General features: G+C 45.8%; 1 protein-coding gene across 5 annotated transcripts; it reads right to left on the bottom strand.

Annotated features, from left to right (window-relative positions):
- Positions 1–696: 696 nt before the first annotated feature.
- Positions 697–19,359, bottom strand: PPIH (peptidylprolyl isomerase H). Of its 5 annotated transcripts, XR_005985298.1 has the most exons (11): positions 19,210–19,359; positions 18,917–18,981; positions 18,642–18,665; positions 18,320–18,364; positions 17,373–17,415; positions 13,435–13,527; positions 9,656–9,743; positions 9,131–9,171; positions 8,050–8,141; positions 1,551–1,748; positions 697–1,290 (listed from the first exon to the last, which is right to left on the bottom strand). XR_005985298.1 is itself a non-coding variant. In XM_041738850.1 (10 exons), exons 1-9 carry the CDS (start codon positions 19,273–19,275, stop codon positions 8,073–8,075), a joined length of 534 nt encoding a protein of 177 aa, XP_041594784.1. In that variant the 5' UTR covers positions 19,276–19,359; the 3' UTR covers positions 697–1,748; positions 8,050–8,072. The 5 variants fall into 5 exon arrangements, 4 of the variants coding, with proteins under 4 accessions (XP_041594784.1, XP_041594787.1, XP_041594785.1 ...); XM_041738850.1 differs by having other exon boundaries at positions 697–1,748; XM_041738853.1 differs by lacking the exon at positions 1,551–1,748.
- Positions 19,360–20,596: the final 1,237 nt, after the last annotated feature.

The raw sequence follows: 20,596 nt of genomic DNA, 5'->3' as shown, positions 1-20,596 counted from the left end.
GTCTTTCCATGTTGGGCCATGTCCTTTCAGGATAAGCATTTTCCAAGGCAGTTACCTTCATATCCATGTTCTTATTTGACTCTTTCAACAATGCTATGAGGTAGGTAGGTGTTATTATCCCCATTTTACAGATGAGAAGACTGAGGTTCTGAAAGGGGAAGAGAACTTCTCAAGACCTCTACTGTTTAAAAAATGACCCCAGGGGCACCTGGGTGGCTCAAGCCAGTAAGCATCTGCCTTCAGCTCAGGTCATGATCCCAGAGTCCTCTCCCCAGCTTGTGCTCTCTCAAATAAATAAAATCTTTAAAAAAGACCTCAGATTAAAACTAAGATTTGAATACATTATTCTCACTTCATCATGACTGAGACACATTGTACCAAATGGTCTCGGATCCAAAAATATCCCAAGTTAGTGACCCTTTTCCCACAGGCTCCAGAACCAACCAAACTGAACCTGGGAACATCCTTGGAATAAATTGTACTTATAGCCCTGGAGCTTTGCCGCCTTTGCCCAACCAGCTGGAACCAAAGAAGGGAGTGCTACAGTTGCTTGCAAGTCTGAGGCATCACCTAACCACAGGGACAGTTTGGCTCCGGTCCATGCTAGCCTCTGGCGAGAGCTAGTCCTTCTAGGTGAAGGTAAGGTGTGAGGAGACAGGTTAGGCTATCATTATAATCGGTTAAAAACAACACATATAACAAAACAAAACAAAACTTTATTTACAATCGAAAATGTAAACAGTCTTGGGTTCTGAATCTGTGACACTTCCAAGGTCTCTTGATCAGAAAGGTCAGCAGCAGGCAGGGAAGCAAACACAGGGGCCAATCCAGATGATCTCCCTCAAAGCGCCACCCAGAGCAAGGGAAGGCCTACGGTGGCAGAGGTGGAGGTCTGTTAGGGATGGAAAAGAAGCAGCTCGGATGCAACTGAAGGGGACATTCCATGAGACACAACACTCCCAGCTCTTGTCTACACTCCTAACCTGCTTTTCCCCAAAGAGCAGAACTGGCCTGACTCGTGCCCACTGTCAGACCTTTGGTTCCTCATGATAAATTTGAGAGTATATTACACAAGAACCAAAAAGAAAGAAACTAATATTTATGGCCATGCATATCACCTCATTTATTTACCCTTCACAAACTGTGCAGGATATGTTATCTGTAATCAAGCAGAAGAGGAAACTAGGGTCTCTCAGGGTTTAATGGTTTGACGGTGATGGGGCTTCTTGGTCTCCTTGGCTCCAAAGTCTGTGTGCTTTTTGCCAGAACTCGATGGCTCTCTGTGGAGCTCTAGAACAAAGAGCAATCCTTCGTCCTTGCAGGTTTTGGTCCCAGTGTCATAGAGAAAGTAAAGTCCACACCCTCTGTTTATGGCCTTGGTAGTTAACTTTAAGAACAGAGTGAGTACACTCAGAAACTACCCTGTCTCCTTCCCCCTACATGTGGCCACACCCCTTCCCCTTCAGGGGACAGGGAGTCCTGGTGTCAGGCGGCGGCAGGCTCAGAAGTTTACCCGTAGGCCCCAAAGCAGAATGTATAAAACTGCGTACATGCACTTTGTCCGTCCCATGGTGCTCCAGGACCTAAGCTCTATTGTAGACCAGGTGCTGTGTGAGTCAGCGTGGTCCCTGCCTCAAGGAGTTCTGTCTAGAGAAGACCAGGCCAACAAGGGTAATGTGCCACGTTAGATGCCGTACGGAGATGGACCAAGTACTGTGCCAGTACCCAGGAAGGCACCGCTGCTGTGCCTAGACCGGAGAGATGGGAGGGACCAGGCTGGTTAGCCACATGCTCCTGGGAGCAGCTGCGAGGAACTAGGATCAGTTAAAACTCCGTATATACACAATTTTATTTCTATTATAAGATACACGCTCAATAAAGAAAGTTCAAGCATACACAGGACGATAGAAATGGGGGGAAAAAGACTCTTTGCCGTCTCTACACTACACAAGTAACTATTATTAACAGTTGGCTTAATTTCACTATAGTAATTCCTGAAACACTCAAATGTACTAAATCTTGACTTTGTCCCTTAACATTCCCTAGAAATGGGCAGCCCGGGTGGCTCAGCGCTTTAGCTTACCGCCTTCAGCCCAGGGCGTGATCCTGGAGACCCGGGATCCAGTCCCGCATCCGGCTCCCTGCATGGAGCCTGCTTCTCCCTCTGCCTGTGTCTGTCTCTCTCTGTGTCTCTCATGAATAAATAAATAAAATCTTAAAAAAAAATAAATAAAAAGGAAGAGTAAATGATACTCTTTAATAACCAAAAAAAGATTCCCTAGAAATCTGTCCCCCCCCCCTCAGATCTACCTTTTCTTTTTCAGGCTACATGGTATTTCACTGATTGGTGTAGCTCAGTGTGAGACCTGATCCCTGTGATCACTACCCGGAGCTGTGCCTAGATTGGACTGGAATGAAGCCATTCTCCCTCCCTCTCCTTTTGGCTGGCAAGGCTTCTGTCTTTCAGGGCAGGCGACAACAGTGTCACACACCCAGCAGGCATGCAAATATTTGCTGTCAAATCTCTGGTGCTTCCTAGACCTGTATTTTCATGGGGAACCTTTTCTCTGGCCCGGACTTCTGCAGTGGACACCTCACCGACCTCAGCTTCTCCTATACGTTGCTGCCAGAATCATCATTGGAACAAGAAAATTCAATCACAATGTCCTGCTCAGAATCTTCCAGTGGCTCCTGTTGGCCTGGTTCTTTTTGGAGGGCCAGGCAAGGCTCCTTTCTGACAATGCCCAGAGTACCATGGACTCTCACCCCAGGAGGGAACAAATGTGCATACTGCCTGAAGCCCTCTCAGGATAACATGAGTATCTCAGCGTGCCCTGATCTCACAACTGGCCCTGGCCTTCTCCAGCCCTACCCCTTACCTTTTGCTTTAAACACCTTCCTGCTTTGGCCATATGAATTAGGTGCAGTTTCCCTTACAATTCCTGCTGTTTCCTGCTTTTGTGCTTTCTTGCTCATGCTGTTCCCTCTGCCTGGAATGCCCTTCCGTTTTAGCCACCTGAGAAGTTCTTTTCTTTCACCTACTCAGCCAGCCAGAGCAGCATCTCTCCTGTAGTCTCCCCAGACTGGTTCAGGCAGACATAGGCATTCCAGCTTTCCTTACTTTGTTCTGAAGCCTCTAGTCCAGTGCTCTTTGCACTATAATTGTCAGTTTCCCCAAGAGACTGTGAGTTCCTTAGGGACAGGAACTGGGCTTTTCAAATTTGCAGTCTCATATGCAGCATGGGGCCCATCTTAATCCATTAGTGCGTACTGTGGAAAGAATGAAGGACCAGTCCATGTGCCACCAACATACCTCATCATCTTCCTCTACAGGAACATATCACATCTATGGGTAATCCCAGAATGGGGGACAAGTGTTTCCTAAAGCTCCACCATTCCAATAGCACCTTCACCACTGTTCTAGCCACCACCCACAGGTTAATTAACTTTTAATCTGATCACCATTTGAATTTGAATGATGCCACACTGTTAAAAGGTACTCATCACAGCACCACCTAAAGCAGCGTTACCCATATTCCTCTAAGAAGCACCTGAAATGCTTGTTACAAACATAGCGTCCTGGATCCTACCTCACACTCACTCACTCAAACTCTCCAGAAAAGGGATCTGGGAATTAGTAGCGTTAACAGATGACCGCAAGTGATTCGATTCTTTAGGGAACTTGGGGATGGAAGAAAGCTATGTACTGCTTGCTACAGGTACCAGGTCTGGGGATAATTGGAAGAGCAGCAATCCAGACTAGCTGGACTGCCAGAGCTCTCAGCTACTCCCCTTTCCAAGAGACTCTCAAACCAGAGGCTCCAGACCAGTCCCCAAGTAGTCCTAAGTAGCAAAGAAACTGGCCTAGACTACAGCAGGAGAATCATGAGGGCCAAGGGTCACTTAGGTATACCTAATCAAATTCATCGTAAAAAGCTTTCACAGCACCCACGGAAATAAAACCATGGTTTCTATATATCTAGAGTTGTACAGAAAACTTCATGCTCACTAAAACCAAAGTCAGGACCTAAGGCAAAACACAGAAGTTCCAGAAGTGCTTCCTAAGGAGATACAGCTCATCAAGCCACTGGCACCATCTTCTATCTCCTTCCCATCTTCTTTTATTTCCAGTGCCTAGGCGCAAGGCCCCATATGCATGATTTGGTGATATCCTGATTTCAATGCAGTAGATTCCTGCCGGACCAGTGCCACCAAGAAAGGATCTCCTTCTGGGTCTTTTCTCATTGGAATATGGAGGCTTCTTAATTAAAAAGCAGGTTCTGTTATTCTACTATAGCCCTGCCACTCAAAGTCAGCATTAGCATCTCCTGAGTGCTGCTTAGAAATGCAAAATCTCTGGCCCTATCCAGACCCACTGAACCAGAACCAGCATTTTAACAAGATCTCCTGGTGATTCATAAGTACATTAAGGTTTGAGAAATACTGCCCAGTAGGGTTTGAAAACAGCATCTATATTAGCTGTCGACCATTATCCTGCCCCACACAACTGGAGGAATCTAAAACATTCCCATAGGAATTAGAGATGCTTGTAACTTTAGAGCTGGGAAGAAAAATGATGGGATGACAACTGTTCTCTAGGGAATTAATCTCCACTTTTCCTTTCTTCCAAATCACAGTACTGAGAAACCCAAAGTGGGGTCAGTACTGCCACCTAAATCCCTAACACCTTAAAGCTTATGATAAAGATTTTTGGTAAAGTTAAATCAGATAATTCAAGTTCTTAGCTCAGTATTTAGCACAAAAAGTATGCAATAAACGTAACTGCCATTATGATGTTGCCTCTAAGTATTAGCTATGAAAAGTTCAATTCTGAGCAAGTCAGGGGTAAGAAACTGAATTGGAGGTATCAGACTTATATTTAATTAAAATTAAATTAAAAATTCAGTCCTTCAGTCACATCAGCCACATATTTCAAGTGCTCAACTGTCACATGTGGCTGGAGCTGCATGATGGACAGCACAGATATAGAACATTTCTACCATCCCAGAAAGGAATTTCTATTGGACAGTTCTGGTCTAAGAAGCCTCTGGAACGTCAAATGGACCCTGTGGAATTTATTCTGCTTGGGTTGCAGGCCGAGAAGAGAGGCTTCCATGGGGGCAAAGGTTTACATACCCTTTGCTAATAAGAGATGAGAAGGGGAGGGTTGTGATTACCACCCTCAGAAATCAAGCCCCCAACAAGGATTTCCACGAACTTTCTATAAGGGACTCAGAAAAATAAAGAAAAGAAGCCCCAAGCAAAAATTTCTAAACTCCATATTCTTTTTATCTCTGTCCTCCAGTTTTCTGAACTCCATATTCTTTTTATCTCTGTCCTCCGGTAGTGATCAGTGGTCAATCCTTAGAAGGAAAAGGACCTAGTAGCTCAATTTAGGTTCAGCAAAGAACTAAGTGGGAGAAGGAGGGAAAAGCCAGACACTACTGAAGTAGAGCATGCTGAGCCCTAGGGACCCCTGGTACTGGCAGAAAAGAAACCTCAGGGTGTCAACTGTGCCTGAGAAGGGATCTTTTGCTGGACAAGAGAGAGGACCACGTTCAGCTTCTAGGAAACACTTGTGCATGCCTGCCTCAGCATTTGTGCACACCAGTTCCCTGCCTAAAATGCCTGACATTCTCCCTCTCTATTAACTCATGTAATAAATTTTTAATGAATGCCTGTAAGTGCCAGATGCTATAACACAAAATCACAGAGAGAGGTATGTACAGTTATTAAAATGGTCTGGCATTTGACTAGATCTCCACTGAGGAACAAAAGCAGAGAAAAGAAAAATAAATTCTAGGTAATTTTTTAAGTATGTAAATAAAACCATAGAAATATTAGAAATAATACAAAAGACATTATGATCTGAGATATTAAGGACCTTCCTAAACAAAACAAAACCACAAAAGCCGTAAGAGAAAAGACGGATAGTTTTGACCTCATCAAAACTTAGAACTTCTGCTTAACAAAGGTTATCACCAATGTTCAGAAAACCAACACATTGCTAGTTTTTGCTTAAAATACATTCTGGACAAAATAGTTATAACATATAAAATAGAGAACTAAGGTTCAGAATTTATAACTATTCAAATCATAAGAGAAGGGTAAAATATGCTATATGCTACAAACATAGAATATTGTCAGTTTTGTTTTAGTACTAAGTAGTTTTATGTGATGGGAGAGGAAAAGTCTTCAAGACATCTGCCAAATGGAAAACAAGTGATGAACAAAATAGTGTGACGAAATTTGGGAAAAACAAAACCTCCCAAAATAAGATAGGAACAAAAAAGGCCCTGAAGGACATACATCAAACTGATAAAGCAGCTACCTCCTGGGACAGAAGTGGGATGGATGGGGTGGGGGAGGAGAGATGACAAGGACTTGAACTGTTTTCTCAAGATTGTATTACGTTACATTTATTTATTTATTTACTTATTTATTTATTCATTCATTCATTCATTCATTCATTCATTTATATTTAATTTATTTATTCATGAGAGACAGAGAGAGAGAGAGAGGCAGAGGGAGAAGTAGGCTCCATGCAGTGAGCCCAACGCGGGACTTGATCCTGGGTCCCCAGGATCACACCCTGGACTGAAGGTGGCACTAAACCACTGAGCAACCTGGGCTGCCCAACATTACTTTTATAATTAAAAATAAACAACCAAATGAAATATATGAATCTTCATTGAATCTTTTTTTTTTTTTTTAGAGCTATTAAAGTTACTATGTGGACAGTTGGGGAAGTTGGGACATGTATATTAAATAACATTACTGTGAAAAAAATATTACTGTGGTCAAATAGGATGCTATTTTTAGGAGTTGTTTGCTGAAGTATTTAGGGGTAAAGTGTCAAGAAGTCTTCACCTTTCAGGATGCCTGGGGGCTCAGCAGTTGAGCCATCTGTCTTTGGCTCAGGGCGTGATCCTGGAATCTGGGATGAGTCCCACATCAGGCTCCCTGCATGGAGCCTGCTTCTCTCTCTGCCTGTGTCTCTGCCTCTTTCTGCGTGTCTCTTATGAATAAGTAAATAAAATCTTTAAAAAAAAAAGTCTTCACCTTTCAAATGGGAAAGAAAGGAAGGAAAACAATGGAAGGAATGAAGGTAGAAAGGACGGGAGGAAGTAGGGAAAGAAGGGGAGCAGGAGAGAGGAGAGGCAAGAAGGTAAAGAAAGAAAACAAGTTAAAGCAAAAATGGTAAGTGAGAATCTTAACCACTGGAATATCTGGGTGAAAGGCAGATAGATGGGTGTTCAGTGTATCATTCTTCCAACTTTTCTGCAGGTTTGAAAACGGAAGGAAGGAAGGAAGCAAAGCAAGGCAAAACACCACTACCCCACACCTAGCTGAAGTGATCAATGTCTCCCTTGAACTCTGATAACACTTAGCAATGTCACTCATATTACCAGTGATCACCTCGGACAATGTGTCTTACTCCCCATAAGCTCCTGAAAGACAGGCATTTTTCAGTTGTCATCCGGCAAAGAGCAGGCAGTGGCAAATATGGGTAGGAAGTGAGCCCACATGGGCTGAGAAGTATGTTGCGTTCACTTATGAGGCTGGCAGATACAAAGTCAGGGCCTGGAAATGAGCATCAGTTCTGAGGAGAGGCGTGACAGCTGTGCTCCAGGCAGCCCAGGCTGCTCCCGGCAGGGAGTTGCTGGGGGGGGGAGGAGGGGGGGAGGCGGGGGGAGGCAGGTCCTTCCAGCAGGAGCCCTGAATGGAAGGAACTACAGTCGGGCAGTGCTGTCGGAGACTGCCTACTGGTTCTGAGGTTGATACTTTGTAAACCACCAAGTGGTAGAAAAGTAAAAACACCCCAATAACCCTTTCTCTTTTGATCCTTACAATGAGCCCGAGATCGCTATTGTCCCCATTTGACAGATGAGGAAAACAGGCTCAGAAAGGAAGGTGATTTCCCCAAGGTCACAGAGACCAGAGACGGGCTCAATCTCATGTTCTCATGTTTCAAGTGTGAAGTTCCTTCCACTAGATCATGCTGTCTTCACTGGGGACTCCTAACCAGGAGGAGAAAGCCACACGTACCTGATGGTCAGTCTTGCTCTGGACTACATCTCCCCACACTGTGAGATTACCACAGGTAGCTTGGGCTTATTGTTGGGGCCTGTGGGAACATTCTAGGAGAGAAAGCACAGTGGAGATTCACGTACTCAGACACAAGCTCACCAAACATTTACTGATGTCTGTCAGCCCCTGTGCTCTGGACTGAGAACTCAGGGACTGAAAGGATAACAATCCACATCCTAGCAGAAGGGTAAGGATAATCCAGATCAAAGAGAAAATGTACTACAGGTTAAAAAAAAAAAAATCAAACCTATGATATGTAACAAGGCAATAAGTTATAAGACAGTTTATACAACAGGGCAGAGGAAGCAACCACTGCTTCGGCAGGTCAGGAAGGATTCACACCACAGGAGATATCTGAGCTGGGCCTAGAAGGAGGCAGTGGATCCAAAGAGGAGGAAAAGAAAGGAGAAGGACGGGATCCCTGGGTGGCGCAGCGGTTTGGCGCCTGCCTTTGGCCCAGGGCGCGATCCTGGAGACCCGGGATCGAGTCCCACGTCGGGCTCCCGGTGCATGGAGCCTGCTTCTCCCTCCGCCTGTGTCTCTGCCTCTCTCTCTCTCTCCCTGTGACTATCATGAATAAATAAAAAATTTAAAAAAAAATTTAAAAGAAAAAAAAAAAAAGAAAGGAGAAGGACATTCCAGTAGAGGAAACAGCATGAGCAAACGCTCAGGGGCAGAAAGGAGCCAGAGGCAGGAATGTGTATGGCACATTTAGAGAAGAGCTAGTAGCCTGAGGAGGCTGTAATATGGAGGCAGTAAAGGCAGAAGGGGCTGTGCAGAGGTGGCAGGAACCAGGTCATGAAGGATCTTGGATCCACTGTAGGATCTTATCAAGGAGGTGAAAGGGCTGTCAGAGGCCAAACTTCGGTGTGCACTAGAGATGCAAAGCTGCAGGCCGAAAACACAGGGAGGCAGGGGCCACGTACTCCTCCCTCTTCCTGAGGGAGCCCACGTAACTGGAGGTGGTCAGGCCCGGGCCTCACACACTTGGCTCCTAGACCAGAACGGACGAGATACAGGAAATCAGAACATGACTCACCTCAATCTTTCGCATCACTAGAAGTCCGTCAATGATCTTTCCTGTAGGAAGAATAAGAGCTAGACTTTATTATTCTCATTTGCGTAGCACTTTCCAGCTTCTGATGCCCACTGTTAGCCATTATCTCATTTGACCCTCCTCCTACCATCAGAAAATTGGGACCTGATGGAAGTGAAATGATTTGCCCAAGGTCACAGGTAAGAGGTTACAGAGCGCTAGGTCTGAGCGACTGCAAAGCCCTACCATACCATGCTGCCTCTGCATGGCGTTTCTTCAGTGATACCATCTGGGTTTCCCTCCCAGACACACAGATCAGCCAAGTGGTCACACACTCTATCACACAGCCCTTCCGCCCTTCCCTTTAGTGCTCCAAGCACATGTCCTCCCCACCTCCCACCACCTCCACCTTCCCAGACCAGTTATATCAGCTGAACCCTCTTGGGCCTAGAGCCTGGGGACTGGCTCCTTTGGAAGTCCCACTCTGTGTGAATGGGGCCTGGACTCTGGGACAGGAATAGCACTCACCAAACACTACGTGCTTCCCATCCAGCCAATCACATTTAGAACAGGTGATGAAGAACTGGCAGCCATTTGTACTGGGACCACTGTTTGCCTGACAGAAACCAAGTACATCTCCAGTGAGTTTTCCCGGCCATGCTAGCCAAAGGATAAGATTCTCAAAAGAGCCTGTAGCCTTGATTCCTTTCTTTCAGCAAACCTTACTGAATATCTACCATAAGCCAGGTCCCCGGAGCTAGGATCCAAGGACATAAACAGAATACATAATCACTGCCCTCAAGGAGCTAGATCCTTGAATCAAGGCACAGTTCTCCTGCAGTGTGAATTTTTAAAGTGGGAACAACTGTTCATGGGACCTGATTTGCTGTATTTAATACAATACTGGTTATACCTGGATTATAGTTACAAATTAGATACCACTGAGAAAAAGCCTGTTGCCTATGCCATAAGCTCTTTTGTCTGAATAGCTTTGTACTGCACCGTGACAACGGTAATAAATGCCTTTAAGAAAGTGCAAGAAATTGCTAAGCTAGTGCCATGCTAGAAAAGGACTACATTTATTTATTTTTTTTTTTTCAAATTTTTTTAAATTTTTTTTTTTATTTATTTATGTATTATAGTCACAGAGAGAGAGAGAGAGGCAGAGACACAGGCAGAGGGAGAAGCAGGCTCCATGCACCGGGAGCCCGATGTGGGACTCGATCCTGGGTCTCCAGGATCGCGCTCTGGGCCAAAGGCAGGCGCTAAACCGCTGCGCCACCCAGGGATCCCAAAGGACTACATTTAATCAATGATGTTTGCTTTCTACAGCTACACCCAAAATCCTTATTGAATTTTACAGGAGCAAAAATTTTTTAAATTGAGAATCTGAAAGTCTCTACCTGTATCCTCCCTTGAAAATTATTTCTATATCATTACATTTCATAATGTGTTATATAAGAAGAGGCTATTATTACATACGATGCAGAGGCATAATTTCTAGGGTGATATTTGACTTTCTAAGGAAGTGTACTTTTGTACTTTACATGCTAGTATTCCAGAACTGCCTTTAATACACTAAATTCAGGCTTTTGTACATCGACAAGTTACCTTTCAGTAGCACTGCCTTGCAACAAGATCTATGTGAACATTTTATTGGATACTTCCTTTGTTTTGGAAAAAAGGAGTAAAAGTGGAAAACAGAGTACTATTAAAAGCACAAGTCTCGTAAGATTAACATGACCGAGACAAGACTGGAAATTATGACATAGGCCACTAGCAGTAATTGGATGCTGCGTGAATTTAAATTGGTTAATTCTGTGCTCAGCTGTGCAGGGATAAAAGTGTGTATGAAATACATTCATGACACTGTCTAGGGGAACGTGCTCACTACCTCACTGAGGATTTTTAGTTATACTTAGAAATGCCCCACGTAAGATGAGGCTACTTTTGGGTTTTCTGCGTGTATTTAGAACAGCTCATTGCACGAAAGCAAGGGAATGCCTAAGCCAGTCAGAGAGGGCACACATTGTGCAATGAGGGACAGACTTCTCAGGGCTCCCAAATCTCTGCTTCCTCCTTTCCACCTAACAAGCAACCAGTCAATCAATCTACCTTGCTGCTTGGCGTATGAACATTTATTAGCAAACAAACCAGAGAACCATCATATACATTTTTATAGCTCAGGAGACGCTCTCTGTCCTCAGCCACTCATTAATTAATTCTCAGGCAGGTCAGCTTACTGCTTTCGAGAATAAGCTCTAGAGCCAGATGATGACCTAGCTGGAATCCCAGCTCCACCACAGACTGTGTGACCTTAGTTTATTCACATACCCTCTCTGGGCCTCGGGGTTCTCATTTATACCTATCTCAAAGGGATGCTGAGAGTATTAAAATGAATTAATGCAAATACAGTGCTTTTTGAGCAATTGGCCAATAAATGTTAGCCATCATGCTGATCTTTTGGTCATTCATCGGTATCTGCTCCACGCCTTTCTGTCTCAAGTAGTAGGGCTTTAAGACCACTGAGGCCCAGTCCCTGCCCTTAAGGAACTTACGATTTAGAGGAGGATGGAAACATAAACAGTTCTGCACATGATTTGTGATAGCACAACTTCACCAGTGTCAGCTTGAGGGAGCAGACACTGTTTCCTTCCATTTTTCTGACTCCTCCATAGATGCTAACATAGGGGCATGCCCGTAGAGGGTTCCAGCCCTCCTAGCAAAGATCCAGGCCCACCTAAGCATCTCCTGCAGCATTTACCCGTGATTACCCAGCCTGGCTTTCCAAAAATGGGGTTTGCACAGTTTGCTGGTCTGGTCTTGCCCAATTCTCATGACAGCATCCTGACTAGCTTCCTTGCGCCCACCTCCATATTCCCATCTGCCACTCACCCCGCAGCCAGGAGCTTCATCCTAAATCACAAAGTTTATTGACCCTGCTCAAAAAAGCGTATGGCTCTCCATAACCTATGCAAGGAACTCCACACACTTCATCTTTACTTTCATTTAAAACCCTTAAGGAGCTAGACCCACCTGCCTCTCCAGGGGTCTCTACTGGCCCTTCCCTCTCCCATTCATAAGAGATGTTCTCATCCTTCCTCACTTCAGCCTCTTGACTGCCACCCTATTTCACACCACCCTCCTCTGAAGCCTGACTCCTGAAGTACTTACTCTCATGCTGCGGGGCCCTCCCAGTACTTTTACATACCCGGAGGAGCCCTTATCTCAACAGGCAGTAGTGTGAATTATACTACACTGGGCTTGTCATTTTGCATGAGTGATTCCCCCATTAGATGTTAAGTGTCAGAAGGGCAGGGATCAGGTCTGTACCGGAGTACTGTACACCTGTCTGAAACAGACTGGGTGTCAGAAAACCTTCACTTGATGAATGCCTGCCTAAATAAGTGGAAGGTTATGCAAGTGAGCACAGAGCGGGTGCCTGGAAATACTAGATCAGGGAGAGCAAGACTAGAGACACTGCCAGGGAAATGGGTGATGAGGGAAAGCACGGAGGGGATTCAAGAATGAAAGGAATGCAAGGTGGGATGAGTAAGGAAAAATTAGGACAGGATGAGTAAGAGGAAGACGAGGGAGTGAACATGCAGCAGAGTGAGCACGAGTGGGATAGATGAGGCAGGGAGCTGAGAAAGGGGAGGGAGAGAAGGGAGGGGGTAGGAAAGGGTGCTCAGGGACCAGGAGTGGTCAGTGAGCCCAGAGGAGGACCAGCCAGGAGGTGGCATGAGTGGGAAGGTGCCTTGGGAATCCTGGTGGGTGGCGTGCCAAGTGCATGGATGTTGGGCCTAAAAGCAGAACTGGCTGTGTTCTGAGCAACAGGGTTGGATGCCAAGCTGCATATCCTGGCTAAGACAAAGGTAAGAAAACACACATCAGAGTTCAATTTTGGTTTCCCAGATTGCTAGGGGGCCCAGCTGAACAAAACCAAAGCCAACTGGGAAAGGAGGTGAAGCAGAGGTGAGTCCTGGGACAAGCAAGAGAAGAGTTTGCTTTGATCCTAAGAGACATCACTGGGCTCAAAAGGGGCCCAGAAATCTGCTGCATACAAATCTAATCCAAAGCCTTGACTGGTTGGGCAGCCTGGGTGGGTCAGGAGTTTAGTGCTGCCTCCAGCCCAGGGCCTGATCCTGGAGACCCAGGATCAAGTCCCACATCAGGCTCCCTGCATGGAGTCAGCTGCTCCCTCTGCCTGTGTCTCTGCCTCTCTCTCTCTGTGGGTCTCTCATGAATAAGTAAATAAAAATCTTAAAAAAACAAAAAACAAAAAACCATGACTGGACCTCACTTACCATGGAAAGCAGGCCTGGAGCTGAGTGTCTAAGTTTAAAATTTTCATCTGCAAATGGCCCCCGGTAAATACTGGCAACTCCAGTACCATCTCCCTGAGCAGAGAGAAAGGAAGTGTTAGCAAGTTTTGAGTGTTGGGCATCCCCTGAAGCCCAAAGGAGGAATGCTGCTGCACCACAGCAACACTCTTCAGGTATACTCTTCCTCTTGAAGGTCCCTTTGAGAACCACACCTCTTTGACCCCATTGTACAATCAAAGCCACCCCCATACAAGGCACCTGCAGCCCACAGACTGGCCAGGGCACTGCACAGATTGGGTCCGACAGGTCACAGCTAGACTTCTAAAAGCTCGGTTTAGACAGAGGCAAAGTAGGGAACAATAGTACAACCATCATGTACATAATCCTTGCCACTCCTGAAGACTCTTGTGCCTGGAGTCAAATAAAATTACCCACTTAACTGACCACTATCTCCCTACCTCCCCAACCTATGCAAGTGGGTGGGTTCTTGGAAGTCTAGTCTATACAGATACTACTACCCTCCGGATCAGAGCTGATTGGTCCAGGGGAGGATGCCCAAACAATGCAGGACCAACTAAAGTTCCTTCTCTGGGAATCGGGAAAGAAGACTGATGCTTCCCTTCAAGGTTGAATTTATCATGTAAACCTGGAAGCTAGCAGTGACCATCTTCTGTAAAGCGGACTAGAGAACAGAAAGAGAAGGCAACATACAGGTACAGAGAGCACTGGAGAAACAGAAATAAAAGGAGTGCCTCAGTTCCATATGGCTTTCCAGTTTTTAGACCTGTTTCTTCCTTTGGGTTTCATGAAACACCTTATCATAAATCCCCAATTTCTGCTTAAACTAGTTTTATTAGCATTATCTCTTTGTTCTTTCAGTAATCACACAGAATAAGCACTAACATCTTCCTCATTTTTCAGCGGAGTCGACTTAAATCAGGGTAATAAAGCAACTAGACCACAGTCATATTTGCAGTACCTTAAGCAGAATCCCTGGGGTCTAAAGGTAATATTGAGAAGGTGCCAAAAGACCAATCTCTTCCAGCCAGTAAGGAAAAAGAATATTGGGAGCATGGCAGAAAGGGAAAGCACTGACCTAGGGCAGAATCAAGGGGCCCTTATTGAGGCAAAGATTACCAAAGGGGATTAACATAAGCCAGAGACGGAAAAAAGCTGTCAAAATCGAACCTTTATTTGGTTAAAAATTACTAAAACCAAGCTCTGTGTAGTGGAAAGATCTGGATGTGAGTTCCAGATCAATCCTTTATGAGCTGGGAAAGTCACTTCATATCACTGAGCATCACTTCTCTCAACTATCAAGTGAAGATGAAATCACCTGCTCTCTACACTGCTGCCATGAAGATCCAATCAGAAGAGACCCTGCAATTGACACAGCACTATATAAATGTGAGCTATTATACCTTTAACTCCTACATATATACAGAAGAGAAAAACCAGTTCACTTCCAATTTCCCAATAAACCTGGGGGACAGACCATTGCCCACATCCTTCTCTACAATTATGCGATCTATTGCTCTCCAGGAGCCAGAGTAGGGAAAATAACAAAAATTAATTCTCAGGGGATCCCTGGGTGGCTCAGCAGTTTGGCGCCTGCCTTTGGTCAAGGGTGCGATCCTGGAGTCCCGGGATGGAGTCCCACGTCGGGCTCCCGGCATGGAGTCTGCCTCTCTCTCTCTCTCTCTGTCTCTCATAAATAAATAAATGTTTAAAAAAAAAATTCTCAGAACAAACAATAGGCAGTGCCTTAAAATTTAAATAGATACATATTAAAAAAAAAGCTAACTTAAATTTTTAACAATTGTAGATTGATCAAATAAATTTGTTATCTATTCATAATGGGATATTACATAGCTATTATAACGTGACTTAATGACAGAAAAATGTAGACAATTATTAAGCATAAAAAAATTAAAATGTATACATGATCTTAAGTCTGCTAAACATTATATTTGAGATACATACATATGTAACAATAAGACTGGCAGCTATAAACTAAAATGCCAAGAATATATTCCTTGAAAAGCAAGACTCCTTGAGAGATGATTTTCTTTTTTGCACTTCTGTAACCAAAAAATAATTATTAAAACAAATACATATTCTTGGTCCAACTCTAAAAGGTCTCAAATCCTACTTCTGCTTCTTGCTCATTCTATTTTTTCTTTCCTAAGAGTGGCACCAAACAACTGTTTCTTGACACTCAGCCTTCTGGCTGACCGACTATATTGTCTGATCCTGGAGCTATTGGCAAGTGACTGGATGTGCCTGGCAATGACCAGTAAGAAGCTGGTCTTGCTCCTGTTAAGACAATACAGCAACACAGGAGCCTATGGGAAGGAGGGAAGGAAGGAAGGAAGGAAAGAAGGAAGGAAGGAAGGAGAAAGAGAGAGAGAGAGAGAGAGAGAAAGAAAGAAAGAAAGAAAGAAAGAAAGAAAGAAAGAAAGATGAAAAGGAAGAAAAGAGGAAGAAAGGGCAGAGAATAGATTCTTAGCCCCTCTTACCAGGTACCACAAAGTATACAGTTGTCCAGGCCCTACTACCATCAGTGGAAGCCAGGGGTTGCAAACTTGCCCTCCAGGGGCAAGTGACATAAGTAAGGGAAGCAGGTGGTAGTGACTGAGGTGAAATGGCAAGGACAGACCCTGATTAAAGGAACAGTTATTTGATCCCAAACCATTGCTGCTACATGAGAAACACAGGCCAAGTGCACACCTGTTTTCCATTCTTTATTTATTTATTTATTTTTTTTGTTTTTTTGTTTTCCATTCTTTAAAGAGGAAACAAAACTCTGGAATTTTCTGGTGAAATGTCCCAGTTTTACAACATCACACACATGAAACAACGTGTATCTAAAAGTCTGGTTCAGCCTAAAATCTGCCACTTTGTAACCTTTTCTAGACAGGAAGGAAGTCTTTAAAATTTCCTCAAAGTTTAACTAAATAAATATAGATAAGAAGGAGAAAGACATCTCCCAAGACTCAAGAAAATAGCAACATGACTAACCAAATGATATTAATAAGACCACAGACATGCACACAAGTGGTTGGTTAAGAACAAAAGTAGAGGGATCCCTGGGTGGCGTAGCGGTTTGGCGCCTGCCTTTGGCCCAGGGCGCGATCCTGGAGACCCGGGATCGAATCCCACGTCGGGCTTCCGGTGCATGAAGCCTGCTTCTCCCTCTGCCTAAGTCTCTGCCTCTCTCTCTCTCTATGACTATCATAAATAAATAAAAATTAAAAAAAAAAAAAAACAAAAGTAGATTTAAGAAGAAGAGATACGGTTTATTCAGCACCTTCCAGAGTCAGAGGAAGGCGAAGAGGCTTGGTATGAGAGACACATACAGTCTAGTCACAAGAAAGTCCATTAATCGCAGCAAAGAGCCATTCTACTGGGCCCCGTTAGTAAATAGAGGAAACATCCTTCCAGAATGATCTACCTCTGTTGCTCTGATTCTTTGCCCACTAAATCGGTTTCTGATGAAAAACTCAGCTTTCCAGGCATGTGGAAACAGGACATAGCATTTAGCTCACTGAAAGAGAACTTACTGCCATTTAGAAAACAAAACAAAACAAAACAATTGCATCTGATTTCTATCCAAGTTTCATGTGACTAACTAGTTTGCATCTCTCATGGATCATCTATAGGCATGCTGGGAAAGTTAGCTTCTGGCCCTAAAAGTCTGATTTGGAAGTCAGTGACTCAATCAGGGTGCTGATGTCTGTCACCTAATGGTATAAAGCCAGCAACTCTAAAGGACATTCCTGTCACCCCTCTTCCTCATCAAACTTGGTTATTGTTTCAAGCCTCAGGACTGGACTCCGTAGCAAAAAAAAATAGTAGCAACAGCAGTAATAAAAACCAATATTCCTACAGGTCTTTATTAGCAAAGAAATAATACTTACATTAACAAAATCCCCACCCTGGATCATGAAATCTTTTATGACCCTGAAACAGAGAATAAAGGATTCTGAGAGAAGTTCTGTCATTTAGAAAAACATTGACGTACTCATTATACTTTAGATTAACACTGATTTAAAAATAAAACGTTTTTTAAACTTTGGTTTTTTTTTTAAAGACTTTATTTATTTATTTATATTATTTATTTATTTATTTATTTATTTATGAGACAGAGAGAGAGGTGGGGGGCGGGGCAGAGACACAGGCAGAGGGAGAAGCAGGCTCCATGCAGGGAGCCTGCCGTGGGATCCCGAGTCTCCAGGGTCACGCCCTGGGCTGAAGGCGGCGCTAAACCGCTGAGCCACGCGGGCTGCCTCCTTTTTAAAGAATGTTCTGCTCTAAAAAAAAAAAAAAAAAGTTCTGCTCTTACTGGCTTTAGCTAATAAGAATCCATCCCTGGGGGTCTGGGGATGGGGGAGAGGAGGCTGGGAACACTGTTAATTGTAACCTTGCACCTACTGTTAATACCTTGGCATTTCTGCTGAATTCAGTTGGCAAAGTTCTGGCGCTAAACCGCTGAGCCACCCAGGGATCCCTTGGTTTTTAATAAGCCTTCAAATCTATTGTTGAGTTCACAAAAAACATTCCTTCTCAAGATCTAGGAAATACCCTATGGTTTTAGTTCCCTCTAAAGAAATGAATCTTACTTTCTAAAGAAAGTAAGAAATTACAGGGCAGCCCGGGTGGCTCAGTGGTTTCGTGCCTGCCTTTGGCCCAGGGTGTGATCCTGGAGACCCCGGATCAAGTCCCAAGACGGGCTCCCTGCAGGGAACCTGCTTCTCCCTGTGTCTCTCATGAATAAATAAATAAAATCTTAAAAAAAAAAAAAGTAAGAAATTACTTTTTTAGAAAGTAATTCTAAAAGCCCTCAGGATGGTTTGCCAAGCCTTACCTGTGGAAGGTGCTCCCTTTGTATCCTATCGGAACCCCATCTTTTCTATAACCAAAAAGAAAGAGACTTGGAATGACGACAAGTAATGACAGGTCTTCCCAGCTTCCCACACACTCGAGCCAAGAGACTCCCTAAAGGTGGTGGGGAGGAGAGAGATAAAGGAGGCAAATGAACTGAAGACAGACCCTTGGGGTATTAACCTTCTACTACCGGCACCAGCAATCATTCAAGGCCTACGGGTGTGGTTCCCCAAAACCCCACTGCGGCCCCGGGACACCCTTCAGGAGCGAGCAGACGAGTCAACCACGTCTGAGAGACTGACCTGAATTCTCCAGTGCAGAACTGCCTGAAAGGGAAAAGAGGGGATGCTTCAGTCTCGGTGACCCCACAGCGGCGGGCGCGCCTGGCGCAGAGGGGCGGGGAGGGGAGCGCGGCCTGAGCCCCCCGCGGGCCCGCCGGCCTCGACACCCAGAATTACGATGAACTGAGATGGGAAGGGTAAAAACGGGGGCAATTCGGAGCTCCGATCTCAAGGGCGGGGAGCGGGCCGGCACGCAGGCCCGGTCCGGCTCCCGGTTCCGATGAGCATCCCCTTACCTAAAATTCTCGGCCGTCTTCGGCACAACGTCTGCAAAGAGCTCGATCTTCATGCGGCCGACCTCCTGCAGGCGGCGGGACACGGTCAGAAGGCTTCAGCGAGCAGGGATTCGGAGGGGCGACCCGGTCCCCTCCGCCCCCCGGCGGGGCGCTGGGATGCGCGAGACGACTCTTCTCCCTCCCGAGCCCCCCGCCCCGCAGGTCGGTAGGTCCCGGTCCAGCTTCGCCTCTGGCTTCCCGAGTCCGCTACCCCCGGGTGCGGGAAACCCTCCCGGCCGGGCCTGGAACCTCACCTGGCCGCCGATGCTGACATCAAAGAACACCACGGGATTGACGGGGCTTGAATTTGCCACCGCCATAGCTCCGACCCGGAAGCAGTAGCCGCAGGCAGCGGTTCTGGCGAACCCGAGCTCCGATTTCCGGGGCTGCTACTCGCCGGCGCAGGCGCAGGCAGAGCCACCCGAGGCCAGGCCCCGCCCCCCGGAAGTCCCGCCCCGCTGCGGAGCGCTCCCGGCCTCCGGCGCCGAAACTGAGCGTCGCGGAAGTGGGCGGGGCCAGGGCCTCCGAGCCGACGTACAAGCCGCGTCTTTCCCCCTCCGCTCAGTGTGCGCCGCGGCGGCGCGGGAGGCGGTGGGTCCTGGGTGCTGGATGCTGAGCGCTCGGGTTAAGCCGGAACCGGAGTTCTGGTTCTGCTCCCGAGCTGCCCCTCCTGTCACCTACCGTTCATTCCTGCTGGAGCTTTTATTTTTTTTTCCCCTTTTAAAGATTTTACTTATTTAATCACGAGAGAGAGGCAGAGACACATGCAGAGAGACTGGATCCCGGGTCTCCAGGGTCACACCCTGGGCGGAAGGCAGGTGCTCAACCGCTGAGCCACCTGCCTGCAGCTAGAGCTTTTAAAATAAACCTGCTTATAGATCATCCCTGGCCTCCCATCCTTAGGGAAAAAACCCAATCCTTACATACAAAGGCCTACATTCCATGGTCTGGTGGCGCATACCTGGCCTCATCCTGTTTCAGGCTCCCTTAGGATCCTGCAGCCTTTTCCTCGAGGTCATGGAGATTGATACTCTCTTGCGAGTCTTGGTCCTTAGCTGTTAAGTGTCGTTAATACTCTTCTGGATCTTAATGCAGGCAGGGAGTGCTCCCCGTAGCTCAGGTCTCAGCTCAGCAGTCACTCTTCCAGATGCATCACTGTTTTTCTCGTGCCACTCACCATCCAAAATTCTGTGTTCTGTGTCCCCAGCTCTGAGTCCCTGTCGCGCACACACACCTACCTTCCAAACTGATAGCATATTAACTCCATGAAAGCAGAAACTGCTCTTGTCTGTCTTCGGACAAGACAAGGCTCCATGCAGGGAGCCCCACATGGGACTCGATCCAAGGTCTCCAGGGTCACGCCCTGGGCTGAAGGCAGGTGCTCAACCGCTGAGCCACCTGCCCCCAGCTAGAGCTTTTAAAATGAACCTGCTTATAGATCATTCCTAGCCTCCCATCCTTAGCTCTAGTGCCTACTATTGAGTAGCCCATAGTGAGGATCCAATAAATAGATTCAATGAATTGAGTGAAAAAAGGTCACGTTGGGCAAGGCTTAGAGTCACAGCATGTATCTGATATCATAGCTATTGTGTCCTATATCCTTTGATCATCCTTTTTGGCCAGTTGTCTGCGGAAGCAGGG

Source organism: Vulpes lagopus, chromosome 23, assembly GCF_018345385.1.
Source record: "Vulpes lagopus strain Blue_001 chromosome 23, ASM1834538v1, whole genome shotgun sequence".
NCBI classification, from domain to species: domain Eukaryota; kingdom Metazoa; phylum Chordata; class Mammalia; order Carnivora; family Canidae; genus Vulpes; species Vulpes lagopus.
The sequence above is the reverse complement of the archived record's forward strand: the minus strand, read 5'-3'. Positions and strand labels throughout refer to the sequence as shown.